Here is a 16,162-nt window from a genome sequence, read left to right on the forward strand (position 1 = left end):
GCAGCTGTGAATGCAGCCTGCGGTAAAAACGCAGAATGATAGGAAAAAATAAACCACTGCCACCAGCCATTAATTGTTGAAAGGGAAAGTTACATGAGAAGGTAGACTAATGAGTAACCCCTCCAGCACTCTACGTAAGATAGTGTTTGCTGGGTCTACAAAGAGAAAAAGATGAGTAGTCAATTTCACTTTACTACTCTTGGGAACAGTAGTTTATCCAAGAGAAGGCATTTAAACCTTAGAGAAATCCTTTGGATTTCTGCTGACACTACACACAGGGTACTGTGTGTCACAATACAAAAAGACAATGCCTATGGAGTTTGTCAGACCCCAAACCAAAAGAAACACAGGCTTCGAATCAAAGAAAAATACATCAGTGTTAAAAAGGTCTCGCTCTCTCCAGGATAAAAATGAAGTCCTAAAGTCCAGCAAAAGAGCTGGGCGGGGGGTCTCTAAGGTTAACACAGAATTCTCCCCAACTGGAACAAAATAAAAGGTTGTGGACCCCAAAGTGTAGCCTCAAATGTCCCTCTGACCCACAAAGATGAGATTAACCAGCCAACCAGAAAAGCCACAAATCTAGTGGTAAAATCGTTGGTGCACTGGAAAAGTCTGTTCACTGCCACAAGTCTCTCTTGTGCATATCAAAGAGATTAACAAAAGTTACATAATCGAGTTGAATGGACCATGTCCCTGCAGCACTCCCCTTAAGTCGTGCTGTGCTGCATTAAAACATTGAAAGAAAGAAATGGCAGAAGATCTGCATGCAGTGAGGGACAGGACAGCACAGCACATTCCATTGCAGCAGGTGAGCTAGCTTAAAAAGACCTCCCCCCAAACACCAGTCAATGCCATAAAGATGCTGTGGGTCTCAGTAAAAACATTGGAGGGAAAGTTGCAAAAGGTGATCATGCCCCACCGCCATACCGACACAAAAGCCACAACTGTTGGCTTTTTCAATGCATGCTTTTCCCTGTATTGTCTCCCTAGTGCTGTGCATAAGCTGCAGAAGGCCACCCTCGCTCCATGTCACAACTCTACCCCATCTGTTATACTCTGCACCACTAAATACTGCAATAATAATTTTGTAGCAAACAAAGTGCACCAAAGTTTAATGTTCCTTTATAATCCTTTTCAAGGGTTCCTTTTTCCTTTGCCAACGCCTTCCGGGTCATCTGGTTAATATGTGAAATTGCATCTATTACTATTTTAAACTCCACAGTTCTGAGATGGTCTACTCATCCAAACATACATATGTGACTTTTCTTGTCCATGCTCTTATCCCTATCATAACGAGAAATGCAAATAAGCATGAACATTTGTCACAGATGTGTTCTTATTTCTTTTATCTCGTGACTGGGATTTCTCATGTCTAATGTCCTTTTTGATCTAGTCACGAGAGGAGAGGAAAGTGGAAGCCATCATGAACATGTTTGAGAACCTGGAGAAGCGGAAGAAAAGGAAAGACCAATCTGTTGACACCAATGCTACCGATGTGGAAGGTGCTTCTGGCACAGAGGCTGCTGCGTTAGATGACGAGGTTAAACCAGAGAGCCAGGAAGCGGAGGATAATGCTCCAGCCATGTCTCCTACTCAATCACCTACCCCTGCCACACCATGCAACAGTGTTGGAGTGAACACAAGGCGGTCTTCACAGGCTGGGGTGAGGCTCTATGGTTTTGTGTAATTTAGGCAAATTTTCGGAACTCCAAAAGTATGCACATTATAGCAAACAGATCCCTTCTTGCAGTGTGAAGGACTGTATTTTGGACTAATCGACCAGTAATTCCAAAAAGCTTTTCCTTCACCCACTTTCTTTTTTGCTTCCTCGCTTATTGTCGACTTTTCTGCCCTCCCTGCCTCCCAGGTTTTTTCTCATTCTGTGCCTTTATCCAATATCTGCACCCTGCTTATCTCCTATCCTCCCACTTCCCTCTCAATTAAATTATCTTTGCCTCTTTATTGGCACTGAACTGTATAGCTGTTCTTGAGACTTTGCTTGTCATTGTGAGGTGATGTTGTGCGTGAAAGTGGACAAGATTGAAACAATAACGAATTTCACTCAATCTCTCAGGTTAAGTGGTTGTTGTTTGATCGCCAGTTGTTTAAATTAGGACCATTGGTGTGCAGAACATGTCACTTGTGGCATTAAAGCTGCCTAGAATGTCTTGATGCTTTACAGTAAATGATCAGTGGAAGTGTGTTGTGAAGAGAGCTTAAATAATTTGCGAATGAACAAATGTATCTTTTCCCCTATGAATGTGATGGGTTTCTTGTGGAGTCTCAGTGTTCTTCAAAGTGGTCCACATTCTGGACTCCTGTGCTGCTAGTGATGAGAGAAAGGTCGCCCTGATTGTTACAAATTCTAGACTTGCATAAGGAGAAGTTGGATTGTGCATTCCAAATGCAGTGACCTCCAGGGATGCTTACAAATGCTGAACAAAATAACCTTTGACATTTTTAAGAGCTGGTCTTTAAAGGGAGACTCAGTCATAGTTATGAAGAAACAAACAGTATATAATGATGCTGTTAGGGAGAATTGCCATAAATGTGCCAATTACTCCCACCTTGGAGCCCTCCAGCTCTTTTACTAAACTTTGGGACTTTGAACTTTTCCATTCAATGTGTTTTCTGTGTTTGTTTCTTTTGGTTATGGAGTCTAACCAACTCCATAGTCATCATTTTCTTTTTGTTTTGTTTATGGTTCACAAAAGAACCTTTACAAAAAACAATGCAATAAAGCAATTCACATAAAATAGGTTTGTACACATCTAAAACCATGTTTGTATTCATGTATAAAAGTTGCCATAATAGATAAAAGAAAAAAGAAAAAACCTAAATATACATAATTCATGTTTACAATGAATGCTTTTCCATTTCGCTTAGTGCTTCAACAACCAAACGAGCGCAAATATCAAGGGTCGATGATTTCCATTCATGATTCTAACCCAAAGAGCTTCTAAATGGTCCTCAAAATGAATGTTAGCAAATTCCATCAACAAATGAGTTCTCTCAGTTTTGAAATGAGGGCAGAATAGCACTAGATGTTTCTATAGTTTCGGTGCATGGTATAAAATGACATTTCAACATGGCCTCATCACCCTTAGCCTTATTCCAATATCCAGTCCTTTCTCATGTATATTGGTTGAGTTTAATTTGCATATAGAGGTTTCTGGTGTGGTGACACAGGTGTAGTGACACAGAAAAGACTCAAGATGGTTATATCAAGGAACTCGTTTTTTAAATATTTGTTTTTTCTTAAGCTAGCATACTCAATGAAGGAATCATACTTTATTTCCTCAAGAGTCACACACCAGTCGTACTCTAATGGTTTCATTTTTGCATACCTCTGTCTTGAACACCAGTCATTAAGTGTTATATTCACGTCGCCCAAAATAGCACTCACTTCACGATGGTATGAGTTAACAGATGGGACATTATTCGTTGATAAAATCGTATTCAGATCTTGATATAGAGAATTGGGAGGAGTACACATTTTCATATAATTTGATGATTGTGTCCATTTCCTTCTAGAAGAAAGCGAAATAAGACCCAACTTAAGCTATTGAGCAATGCCAGTGGGAAATGCAAAGCGGATTTCAGAAGCCTTCCTTGTATTGTATCTAGGCATTTATTGATGTCCAATAAGCATACATCCAACGAATAGAGGAGCACACTTTCGACCTTTTAAGTTAAAGTCAATTAGAGGCACCAGGGAATAGTTGCAGTATTTCATGAATATTTTAAGCTGCGAAAGAAGAGGTCTAGCCCTTAAGTTCAATTGGTCCGTCCAGAGCTTAATCGAATTCCTATTTGAGATATAATATCCCAAATAAATGTTAGTAAATAGAGGAATCTTTGTATTTACTATTTCCCAATGACAGTGTTTAGTCTTTTTTCTTAGATCCAAATATCATAATGGCCGTTTTAGTTGGATTTGAACTAAGATTGTGAACTCTAGCAAAGTCTTAAAATAAATTCAATTTCGTTTGGAGACCAGCTGGAGTTGGATCAAAGATGTCGTCTGCAAAAGCTAGCTATTGTAAATGTAATGATCCTAATTTAATTGCGAAGAGATTTTCCTTTTTCCAGCAATGGTCCAAATCAGCCCTGTATAGGTTGAAGAGAATAGCAGTTAGGTTAGAACCCTGTTTTTAACCCTTTAAGTGCCATGGGCCCCCCACTCCTCCCCCAGTGCCAAGGCCTTTTTTGGTGATTTATTTCGCCACATTTCGAACTTTGCCAGGGTTTCTGGGTAATACATTCTGGCCCGCTTCACACAAGTCAGACCTCTGTGTTCTCACAGGTGTCCTCTTTTCAGAAATGCATGGGGTTCCCGGTTTTCCTTGGTGGCTTGGACACCCTAGGCCCATATCTGTATGGTGTGCCCGTCTGAAAAAAATCATGAAATTCAGCTGTCGGAAAAGACTTGGCGTTAGGGGTCTTTTAGGGTTTCCCCTTGGCGCCCAGGTAGGTGCACCCACACATGTGCGGTACCCTTTTCATCGGGACACGTTTGGGGACGCGGGAAGGTTAGGCCATGTGGTGGTGTTTCAGTGGGTGGCCAGAGCGAGAATTCTTTTATTTCCAGACAATTTCAGAGACATTTCCCTCTGTCCACTCACCGAAACACGTCGCCAACAACAGATGTCCTACTTTCCTGCGTGCCCACATGTGTCCCGACGTAAACGATAATCCCAAGCCTTTAAAGCACAGCACATTTTCTTTGTTTGGGCAACCTACAGATTTGGGCCTAGCAAGTAAAACAGGGAACCCCATGCATTTCTGAAATTAAGACACCTGTGGGAATCCAAAGATGTCTGACTTGGCAAATCTCCCCAGAATGTATTACCCACAAGCCCCGCCAAAGACCCACATGGGAGAAGGGTGCCCAAGGCCAGGGATATTACCGCCGACTTTTCTGGAGCTCTGGGTGGCTTGTGTTACAGCTTCTCCCCACCAGCAGACTGCCAATACCTCCCCAAAGGGAAAAGCTGTAGTGACGCCCAGCCGCAACTCCAGGCCGGTTCGAGGTGATGTCCCCTGCCTTGGACATCCATGTGAGTTTTCCCTTCCCCTAAGCACAGCGGCAGCTCCAGGGTTCCCCGGCAGAATCCCCATTCCTCCCCGGAGGTGACACCTATAACGTAGCACAGCCAGAGCTACAGCCTAGGCTTGCAGACGGACAACCCACATGGGAGGCATCCGCTCCCAGGGAATCGCCAATGTTAGGCTGGCATGGGGGGCAAGTTGTGGCCTGCCCCTGCAATTGTGTCCCAACTCACCAAAAGATCTGCCCAGATGGCCCATTCCCACCCACACCACCAACAATCCAGCCCCAGTCTCACCCACCCCACTGACAGTGGGCCCTAACCATAGAATAATAAAAACTAGTACTCCCATAATGTTGCAGCTGCTTGCGTAGAAAAAGCTGTAAACAAAAAAACATGTTACCTACGGGCACACCAGCAAAAACAAATTAATCCTTTCCAAGAATGCCAATTCCCCCCCTCTTGAAAGCCATCCCTGGTGGTCTACTGAACCTCACCCCCAGTGACAACCCATTTGCCCCTTCCGACGGGCAGATATCTGCCCCTAGGGAGGGCTGCATGAGGTGCCCCCCCACCCTCACTCCATTAGGGTGGGGGGGAGAAGCCCACCCCAAAACGTCAGACAGGCCCCCAATCGATGGGGAAGTAGGGTTTGGGCACCCTGGGGCCAGATTGGCACACCAATGTGCCCCTCTGCTCCAAGGCAAGTTTGGTAAACAAAGGAAAACATTGAAAATGGCAGGCTGTTCTTTAGAGGGTGCTGATGGGCACCCTATAATGCTGTGGAATTTTGTAATTTGAAGGGGGTGCACCTCTCCACCCCCTACCCCAATTTGAGGGGTGGTGCATCTCATGTAGCCCACCCTGGGGGCAGATAAGGGAGGGGGCAGTTCTGCACTCCTCCCTGGTCTCAGGTGTCCCTTCCTAGGAGCAGATATCTGGCCCCAGGGAGGGCTGCATGACAAGGCCCCCACTCCATTATGGGTGGGGGGGAGGAGGACATCACCCCGTCCCATTAGAAAATTCCCCGTTGGTTTGGTGTGCCCCAAATCCCCCCTAAAATGCGGTCCACCATTCTCACTTTTTTCCTTTGGTAACCCAACTCCCCTTGGCGCAGAGGGGCACATTGGTGTGCCAATCTGGCCCCAGGGTGCCCAAACCTTATGTCATGATGCATACCCCCGGGCATCCAGACCACGTCCATCAGCCCTGGGAGCAGACATCATGTCGCCTTGAGAAAACCCAGCAACCACTGCTAGGGGGCTGTCTGGGTTCAGCCCTGGCGCCTTTGGCGCCAGGCTCATAGGTGCACAATTACCTGATGCAGACCATGCTGCAAGAAGATCCAAGCCCATGTGAGGCCTGGAAGGGACTACTTTACCTTCGGGACTATTTTGTTACTCGGGTGTGGTCGGGGAGGAATACCTACCTGGGACTACTTTGGAGGCTATTTAAACCACGCCCAAAGAACAGCACACGCTTTGCGTTATTCTACATCCAGCAACGTAACGCTCACCGTGCCAGCAGCAGCATCCAACCTTCTGCCAAGCCCGGCTCGAACCTGGAGCACCTAGAAAGAAGGAAAGAAGCAAAGGTTAGAACAAGAGTATTACCTGATTTCTTACCTGATTCCGGATTCATCGCATCTTCAAACCAGAGGAAAGACTTTGTTTTAAACGCGTTGCATCGTCGGCAGCAGCGCCGCGCCATACTCGCCGTTCCACGCGCATCTCTTCGATCCAGCGCTGTCTCCATCTTTACATCGCCGAATCCCGCCACCTAAGTGGGACAAGAAACAAGGTGAGCAGAGAGAACAGACAGAGACCATCTCTTTAGCCGCCATATGCTTACCTGATTTTACCGCCGGCGGTATAATGCATCAGCACGCCACATCTTCTTATGCCGCACCTGTAAGATAAGGAGAAAGCAGCAAGTTTAACCCTTGGCATTATTTACCGGACAGTGTTGGGTAACAGACTTTTACCAGAGCGCTTTCAGCTGTCAATCTTCTTATTGGGTCAAAGCTGCAAGATAAGAGGAATTGGACAGGAGTGAATTACAAACATTCTGAACTCTTACAAACTATATACTTACAGCTCTTCGCCAGGACCTTTTAGAGTCGGGATTCGTCTACAACTCTTCCAATATCTTCAGGCCAGTGAAGTAACTGGTCATCAACGCGCCCCTGCGTGCTTCGCAGGATGGAGGGCTCATCCTTCAAGAATATAAGGTGAGATTGCTGAGAGAGCGCTTCAGAGGTGATTAGTGGGGAGGACAGTGGGGGTGCTATCACTTGAATCCACAAGTGGCTAAATCCATCTCTCCACTTGTAGGAGAATCTTTCTATGGGCCAAGCAGACAAGATTAGGAGGGCAGATCCAGTCAGTCATCGCTGCACTATGCATCACGTGGGTGAAGGCCGCAGCAGTCCGGGTCCGATGGACGCCCCTGTGGGAGCCAGGTGAGCGTCACACCTTACTGCCCCACCCACTGGGGGTCCTGTCCCACAATTTTTGGTGGCCCTCTCCCCCTCACCCCAAATGGGTGGCAGGGGCACCACCTGCAGGCCTCCTTGGGGGCAGATTCCCCTTCCTAGGAGCAGATATCTGCCCCTCATGAGGGCTACAAGGGGTGCCCCGATTGCCCCTTAGGGTGTGGGGGAGAGGGCCACCCCCCTTTTCCGTAAAATAAATCACTGGTGGCTAGCGGCTCCCCCTCCCACCCAAATCTCCCTTTTTTCTTTTTATTTTGCCCCTTCGCTGGGGGCCCTAACGTGCAGGCCCCATCCTTTGGGGGCCTACACACTTATTCCTGGTGGCCCGCCCACCCCCCCCCCTCCAATTAGATGGGAAGCCACCTCATGTACTCCTGCCTGGGGGCTGAAATCTGCCCCCAGGGAGGGCTACAAGTGGTGGCCCCCCTTTTCACTGTGTGGGTGGGGCCACCACCCTTTCATGGGTACAGAATCCGTGGTGCCTAGTGGCCCCTCCATCCCCGTTGCATTTTGTTTTTCATTTTTTTTTATTTGTTCCCCTCCTTGGGGGCAGATGTTCAGCCATCTACCCCTATGCTTTGGGGCTTGGGGGCGGGGAGGGGAGGGGGCTTACTGTAAGCAGCCCTCCTCTCCTGCCTCTCAGAAAGATCCCTGGTGTCTAGTGGGCATTGCAGTGAGGGGGGACCTCCCCCTCACATAGCCCGGGGGAAAGATTACTGTTTTGAGCGATCGCTGCTTTGCAGGGATCGCTCAAAACAAGGTGCCAAAAAGGACAAACTATCTCGTCCTTGGCACTATGGAGGTAATGTAAAGGACGAGATATCACGTCCTTGGCATTTAAGGGGTTAATCCAAGATGTGTTTTTATAGGGTCAGTTGTCCCCCCTGCACCTGTGATCCTTATTCTATAGTATGTCAGTATGGAGTTGTATGATCCAATATAATTCCCAGCTTTGCCAGCATGGTCCATAGTACATTTCTAACAGAATCGAAGACCGCAGACATAAGTGCTATGTATACTGGGCATGCACTCTTCTGATTTGTTCCTGATAGTATGTGCGACATGATGGTGGCGTTTAGTGTGGTACTCATAGCTTTTATAAATCCAGTTTGAAATTTCAAATATAGGCCATGCTGCTCAATGTGGTGTTCTAGTTCATATAAAAGCAGTAGCGCAAAGTTTTGCTTGTGTCTATTAAAGAGAGGACGATAATTCCCGGGTAAAGATGGATCCCCTTTTTTAAAAGACGGGAATAATATTGGAGGTTACCCAAGAATGGGGAATATTTCCAGTTGAAATAATCGAATCAAACTTCATTTTCAGGATGCTTGCCTATAGTGGGGGATCTGCCTTGAAGGCACAGGGCGGTATCCCATCGGGACCGGCAGCTTTTGAAAATGTCAGTTTACCAATTGCCCATTCTATGTCACAAAGTGACCATTGTAACTGACCCAACTCTTCATAACACAATGGATGGTATGTAAGCGTTTCAAATCTGAGCGGGACTTCGAACTTAGCCGTGATATATTTACACCAAGTCGTTGATGAGATTGGAAGATGGGACTGTATTAATGGTTTGCCAAGTTAACCTTGTATCATGTTTGCATATAGGTTTGATTAGGGTACAATTTACATTATAGTTCGATATACGAACACCTCTCATCTTATTTTTAAATTTCAACAGTAGCCGTTTCTGCAACATATGAGTCTTCAGTTTGAGTCCTCCTCAATTGTTTTTTTTCCTTTTTCAATGCTTTACATACAGGATCAAAATAATAAGAATGATTTATACCATTTGTAGAACGTTTAGCTCTAAAGTATAGAAGTGCATTAGTGATGACTTTTGTCAAAATAGCTTCCTTTTGAGTAGACGACGTATAGTCCTTCATATGCTTCTTTTTAATGTTAACAGATACATATTGAGCAAATTGTTTACATAACCCAGGGTTCCATCGTAACGATATATCACGATGGAGCTCTGGGAATGTTGGTACATGAACAATATCAAGCCTTGTATAATCTATTTGTATACATAGATAGGCGTGATCCCCTATGTATAATGGGGTGGCTGGTCAATGGGCCCGCTAGGAGGCAGATGTTATGGGGTAGACATAGTCTATCATTGAAGTTTTTAAGCCCCGGCTTGTCCTTTAACATCACACTCAAAAAAATCAATGTCCCAATCATTGAAATATGATATCCAGGACCTTCCTCTTGTAGCTATGTTTACTGCGCTACTTGCCTGGGAATCTGTGGTAAACTGATTACATACGGAATTAAAGTCCCCGCCAATTATGATGTCAGTCTCCCCTTTGCAGGAATAAAGTTTCCAGGCATTTATCCATTTCATTGAGCATAAGTGCAATTGTAATAGCCGCTGGATTCCAATATATTTATATATATTTTTGATGTTTGCTAATCTGCTTAGAATCACATGCTGTGCATATGGTCCGGCATCCAGTGGTAACCGCGGAGTATTGTATCTAGTCTTTCGAGAATCGAAAGTAGACGTCGACCTGGGCGTGCCTATAACGCTATCCCTACGTGATGTGTAGTGTACCCAAGATACCTCACGTGTTATGGTCCCTCAGATTGTTTTTTTCCGCCAGCATACTTGTCGCCTTATGCAGAGCTAGTCAAAAACATTGCTTATTGTCCCATTGACCTCTTGTTGAATAGTTATATAAAATAATTCGGGTCACCCTATCCGTCCCTTATTTCGATGGCTGTTCCAGATCTCTGCCGAAGACCTTCAGAACTTCGGCCGGTGCTCCAGTCAGTGCTGCCGACCACGTGGCCGGGCCTTCCGCCGGCCTACACAGTAGGGAGAATGGGGTTGGGGTGGACGTTTCAGTACAATCTAAGAATGCCTTTACCTTTCCTTCTTTCACTTTTGGTCTTCGTCACTCTACCCAGCCTCAGCTATGGAGAGGACTCCATTTAGGTTTTGCTCTATTTGTAAGAGCAAATTTCCTTGGAAACATGAGCACAGACTGTGCAACCGGTGCTTGCGCCTCGATCACAAGGAAGGAGGATGCGCGGCTTGTAAGCTCCTCCGTCCTGAGACATTAAAGGAGCGTAAAGTCAAGCGGTGGGCGGCCTACGGTACGTCGAAGGCAGAGTTTTCTGCCGCAGCCACCGAATGTGACGGCGAGAGTGACGATCAGACCTCCAAACCGGAGGTTGTTGACCTTTCAACGGAATGCTCGCATTCTGCATCGTCTGTCCTCGGCCCTGCTAGGCACGGCTTGGGCATTGCTATGGGAAAGTCACAACCTAGCGACAAAGACAAATATGTACACAGCACTAAGCACACAACCCCAAGTCAAGCTTCGGCCAAGTCAAAGATGACTTCAGCACCATCGGGTACACCGGAGGTTCCGACGGCACCCGCCAACTGGCAGGATCGGCAGCCCTCCCCGCAGCCGCATATGCTCTTAGCGACCGGGCCATCTGACAATGGGCGCTACTGCTAATATACCAGGTACCGTCGAGACTCATCACAAGAAGGCATCCGGCGACGATGGGGTTCCGCCGAAGATGGCACTGCCGATAAAGGCTGCCACCGAAGACAAAGCCACGGCTGCGCCGAAAAAGACTCCCTCGCAATCGCAGGCTGAAGCTACGCGCCTCCCGTCTGCGGAGGACATCGCTGACAGATTAGCAAGGATTGTTTCAGCCGATTCTCAAACGGCAGTCCGGGGATGCTTGGAGGCCTACGAAAAAGGACAAGGATCCGCCCAAGTCCAAGGATGGCATAAGGGAAGTACCGGAACCGGTCCATAAGCCGAAAGAGAGGCACAGGGACGTCCCACCTCTGCCGGTCCCTTAGGAGGAGTTCTCTGAGGGCGAAGGGCTGTCTTCGGCATTGTGACAAAAATCTCGATGTTTTATGATGGATGAGCATGTTCAGGACCTTTATCCACCTCTAGACCATACTAGGTCTTCGGTTTGGAATACAGAGAAATTTGAAAACTGCATGGAAAGGCTGGACAGGTTTGTTTCCCGTTCAGAACCCACACCAAGGAGGCCATGGGATGAGAGCCCTGTGGACCCCAAAGCAAAATTCCCACGGCTTTTTGAACCCTCTCTTGAAGAGGATATATACAGCTATGACCTATCTGAAGAAGATATTCTGTGAGATGCTCAGGATGAGGATCAACTCATCAATCCTGAGGACATGCACGATTCCATGGAGGGCTAGGAGGAGAACCCGGATATGGGTGATCCTCAACCATGGCAGTCTCCAGATCCACAGGATCCGGATGCCCCATCTTTGGATTCCCCCAGACCACCCCTCTAGGCAACCCTCGCCAGTGAATGATCAATTGACGTTTAACGTCATGTTGCGTAAAGCAGCTGAACATTTTAAGATCGTCACAGATGAAGCGGTCCCTGAAGTGGACTTTGTGGCGGACATCCTCAAGTTGAAGCCGCCGACCAGCCAGGCTATTCCTCTCCTCATTTCAATTAACGCCTGGCCCCCACCTTATTGACACCTGCTCTCACAAGAGGTGTTAACCCAAGAATAGAGAAACACTTTCGTCCTTCACCCTCGGACCCTCTGTATATCAGTGGTCATTCCACCCTAGACTCTCTGGTGGTAACTACTACAAGAAAGAGGGTAGGGGATCCTTTTGTCAACCAGCGAGGCACCCCCTGATAAGGAAGGTAAAAGACTGTATGCCCTTGGAAAGAGGGACACGGTCGCAGCAGCGTTTTCAACACGTATGGCCAACATGACCTTGTTGGCCAGCTATGCCGATGCTCAGTGGGCCTTACTCGAAGGCGTACAGGAGGTTCCCGAACCACTACGTACTTGTCTCCTCACCACTGTCACTGAGGGCAGACAAGTGAATCAAAGCATACTTAAGAACACTTTGGTGTCGCAACACATCCTGCTCTTATGTCCACCAATCTCACACACACACATATATCCAGAATAGTTCCCCATGGGTTAATACATTCCTGGAGTTCCTATAATATCGGGAAGCTCAGATGCACTAGAGCATGGCACTCATATAACTCAACATGGGGGAGAAAAGTGTGAACTGAACACTAGAGGCAGCAGTCTAGTCCTTTACTCCCTGGGTGTGGCTGACTATTTAAACCACACCCAGGCTTCATTCCGTGCTTTGCGTTGTACACTGTCAGCACGACAGCAGCACGTTCACCGTGCTCCTTGATCCCAGTACCCACTCCAGCTGCCGGCTCCTTTTTTCTTCCTGTGTGCCGGTTCGCTCCTGCTCTACCCGTCGCGGCTTCCGCTGGAGGCTGCCTGCCTTCCATCGTGATGAGCTGCTGATCAGCTGTTTCACCAACGGGTCCGCGCTACTTCTACAGGAGCGGTTCTTGTCTTCTTAGCCGCTCCTCCACACCAGACCTGCGGGGCTCAGCCTTCGCTGCCTCAATCCCTGGTGAGGCCGCACATCCAGTTCTCTGCGGCCCTCGGCTGCAAACCGGAACAAAGGCACAGAACGTTCGATCCCGGCTCCGACCTGCATCCTGAAAGGGAAGCACAAGAAGCATCCATTACACACAACAGACAAGTGAAAGGACAAGGAAGTAAGAGGACTCATACTTACCAGCATACAGGTGGAAGGAAAGGGGGCTACTGCAAAGGAAGGAAGAATGCCCAATATACAACAGAAGCATTAGGAGTGGCTTTGGACATACAACTGTCACTCAGGACATTTGTGCACAGAAAATAAAACAGCCAGCCGAGTCTGGCGAGAACATTGGAGGAATAGTGGAACATTTCAAAGGCGCATGCACCCCTCCAAGTCACAGCCGGTCTGGACGGAGTCCTCCAGTGAAGCAACTGGTGGAGTGGAACTATTGCGCCCCTGCTACTTTTCGAAGCAGGATGGAGAGTTAACCTACTATATTCCAAAGGTGAGCGCAGGGTCATAGGGGAGGGACACTGAGAACAGAGGGGGAATTCCAATCCTTTAAGTCTCAGTTTCACCCATATCCCCTTGATTATTCCCTGCAGATGCAGTTCACCAGCAGACAAGGGTAGGATCCGAACGGGACCACCTGATACCCCTGCAGTGCCAAGGTGAGCGTGACATTTGTATTCTGCCGAGACGGCTGGTTGATTCCAGGCTCAGGGCACACTCCTGAAGAGACATGCGTGGATACGGAACTCTGGATTCAAGCCAGAGATGCAAGCGTCACTCATAAATAAACCCATAGAAGAATCCAACCTGTTTGGGAAGGCGGTCGATTAGGTCGAGACAGCAAAAACGGAGCATGACACCCTGAAAACACTGGACCAGATTACACAAAGACCCTATACAAGACGAGGATCTGGGTCAAAATGGCTTTTTCGTGGCCAATGCTTCCCTCAATAATACTCAGAAACAATTTGAACTCTCCACAGGGAAGCAGCGATACACCTCCTCGTATCCCCAAAGGGGTCAGCGTCGTGGGAAAGGAAGGGACCGGGTCTCTACCCCTAGAGGCTCCCCAGCCTCAGTTTCAAAATGACCCAAAGATAACTACAGACCTGCGGGTGCTAAAGACCGGGATTCACGGGTACTGTATAGAGTTTAACCGGTCCCCAACATTCAGACCTCCATGAGCAAGACAGCTGACACCAGACCATCTTCGCATACTTCAGGAAGTCGAGACACTACAAGAGAAAGGAGCCATAGAAATCGTACCTCTTTCACAGGTAAAAGAAGGTATTTATTCACTGTACTTCCTTGTACCCAAAAAGTATCTAACCATGCGCCCTGTTTTAGATCTGCGCCCAGCCTAAAAATTTGTAAAGCCACAAAAGTTCACTTGGTCACTCTGCTGGAAGTAATTCCCCTGCTATCACAGGGGGATTACATGGCAACACTGGACATGAAAGATGCCTACTTTCATATTTCAATGTTGCCAGCGCACAGAAAATACCTCGGATTTAGGATACAAGACCAGCATTATCAGTTGAAGCTACTACCCTTCGGCAAAGCATTTGCACCAAGGGTATTTACAAATTTACTAGGGGTGGCAGCAGCACATCTGCGCATGCAATCCATCCCGGTCTATCCTTACCTCGACGACTGGCTCATAACAGGGGACTCTTGCGAAACATGTCTATCAAATACCCAAAAGCAGATAGATATTTTCAGTCTGGGATTCACTATCAACGAGAAGAAATCCAGCCTAGACCCAGTCAGATCAAACAATTCCTTGGGCCTCTAATTCGAACGGACGGCCTCGTCTTCCCCTCCAACAAGAGGGTTCAAAACGTGTTTCAAATCCCTCCGTATGTAGCCAGTCGAGAGGTGACTATGTTATGCGACTGCTAGGAATGATGGTGTCATGTATCTACTTGGTTCCTCACGTGGCTCAAAAGCCAGTGATATAAGGCCAGCAGACAGTGGGATGATCTAGTGGTTGTCTCTCCGGCCCTCGTTTTCTCGTGCAGTGGCGGTAGAGGGACAACCGCTTGAAGGGAAATCCTTCACCAACCACCCCCGCAGTGGAAGCCACTCTAACTAGAGACGTGTCTTTTACAGGGTGGGGAGCTCACCTGCTTCAACAAACAGCGCGCGCCGTTTGGTCGTCAGACATAGTATCCAACCACATAAACCTGTTGGAACGGTTGGCAGTGTTCAAAGCACTATAAGCTTTCCAGACACAACTGCAGAGGAAGACGATCCTGATCCTCACACACAGCACCACGGCCATGTACTATCTGAACAAACAAGGGGGCACTCGCGTTCCAGGGCTGTCCAAACTGCCCCAGAACATTTGGAAGTGGGCTCTCAAACGCATCATGTTCCTGTTATCACAACCTGTTCCAGGGGAACTCAATCTTCTGGCAGATGTACTCAGCAGAGACTTCCCGTTGCCCATGGAGAACGAATGGCGATTACACAGGGACATCGTCCAACGTTTTCGCAGAATGGGGCTTCCTAGAGATCAATTTGTTCGCAACTCTGGAGAACGCTCAATGGTAAGATTACGCCTACAGGTACCCCCAGAACTGTTTCAAGGGGAACATGGTCAGGGAAATTTGTCTACACTTTCCCTTCACCCATACCCCCCAAACCCTGCCGAGTCCCCTTCTCAACAAGATCGTGCACAAGATGCATCAGGAACCAGTCCCAATGATACTGGTGGCCCCCATGTGACCCGCCAACCCTGGTTCGCTCATCTGATGGAGATATCCCGATCTCCTCCAGTCAAACTGCCTTGCCTGTACAACATGTCGCAAGACAGAGTGGAGACGCTTCACCCATGCCCACAGACATTGAACTTGGCGGACTGGCTCTTGAGGTCATGGAGTTTGGGCACCTGTAGCTCCCTCCAGATGTATGGACATTTTCAGGGAGGCAAGAAAACCGAACACTAGGTATTGCTATTCCAGTATATGGAAACGGTTTGTCATCTTGTCATTTCATAAAACAAATCTGCCTAATATACCTACCCCTAGATTTGTTATTCCCAAACTGAGTGGGCGACCATGTATCAGTCTTCGATAACCTCCTAGACCATCTCCTAGGGGGGTGTGGATCACTATGCTCCCCTGCTTTCGTTTCTCAGGGCCTATGTGCACTGTTACTCCTAGATTACTCCGATCAACTTACTCCTATGGACACATTAACATAAGACACAA

At 47.5% G+C, this 16,162-nt stretch overlaps 1 protein-coding gene across 5 annotated transcripts in view; it reads left to right on the forward strand.

Moving 5' to 3' along the window:
• SETD5 (SET domain containing 5) overlaps nt 1-16,162 on the forward strand; it is an 875,459-nt gene that overhangs the window by 633,030 nt on the left and 226,267 nt on the right. For all 5 annotated transcript variants that reach the window (XM_069643234.1, XM_069643237.1, XM_069643236.1 and 2 more), the window contains exon 15: nt 1,394-1,663. In XM_069643234.1, the coding sequence (XP_069499335.1) occupies nt 1,394-1,663 (270 nt within the window). The remainder of the gene's footprint in view (nt 1-1,393; nt 1,664-16,162) is intronic.

Source organism: Ambystoma mexicanum, chromosome 2p (assembly GCF_040938575.1).
Source record: "Ambystoma mexicanum isolate Mex_15411 chromosome 2p, UKY_AmexF1_1, whole genome shotgun sequence".
Taxonomy (NCBI): Eukaryota; Metazoa; Chordata; class Amphibia; order Caudata; family Ambystomatidae; genus Ambystoma; species Ambystoma mexicanum.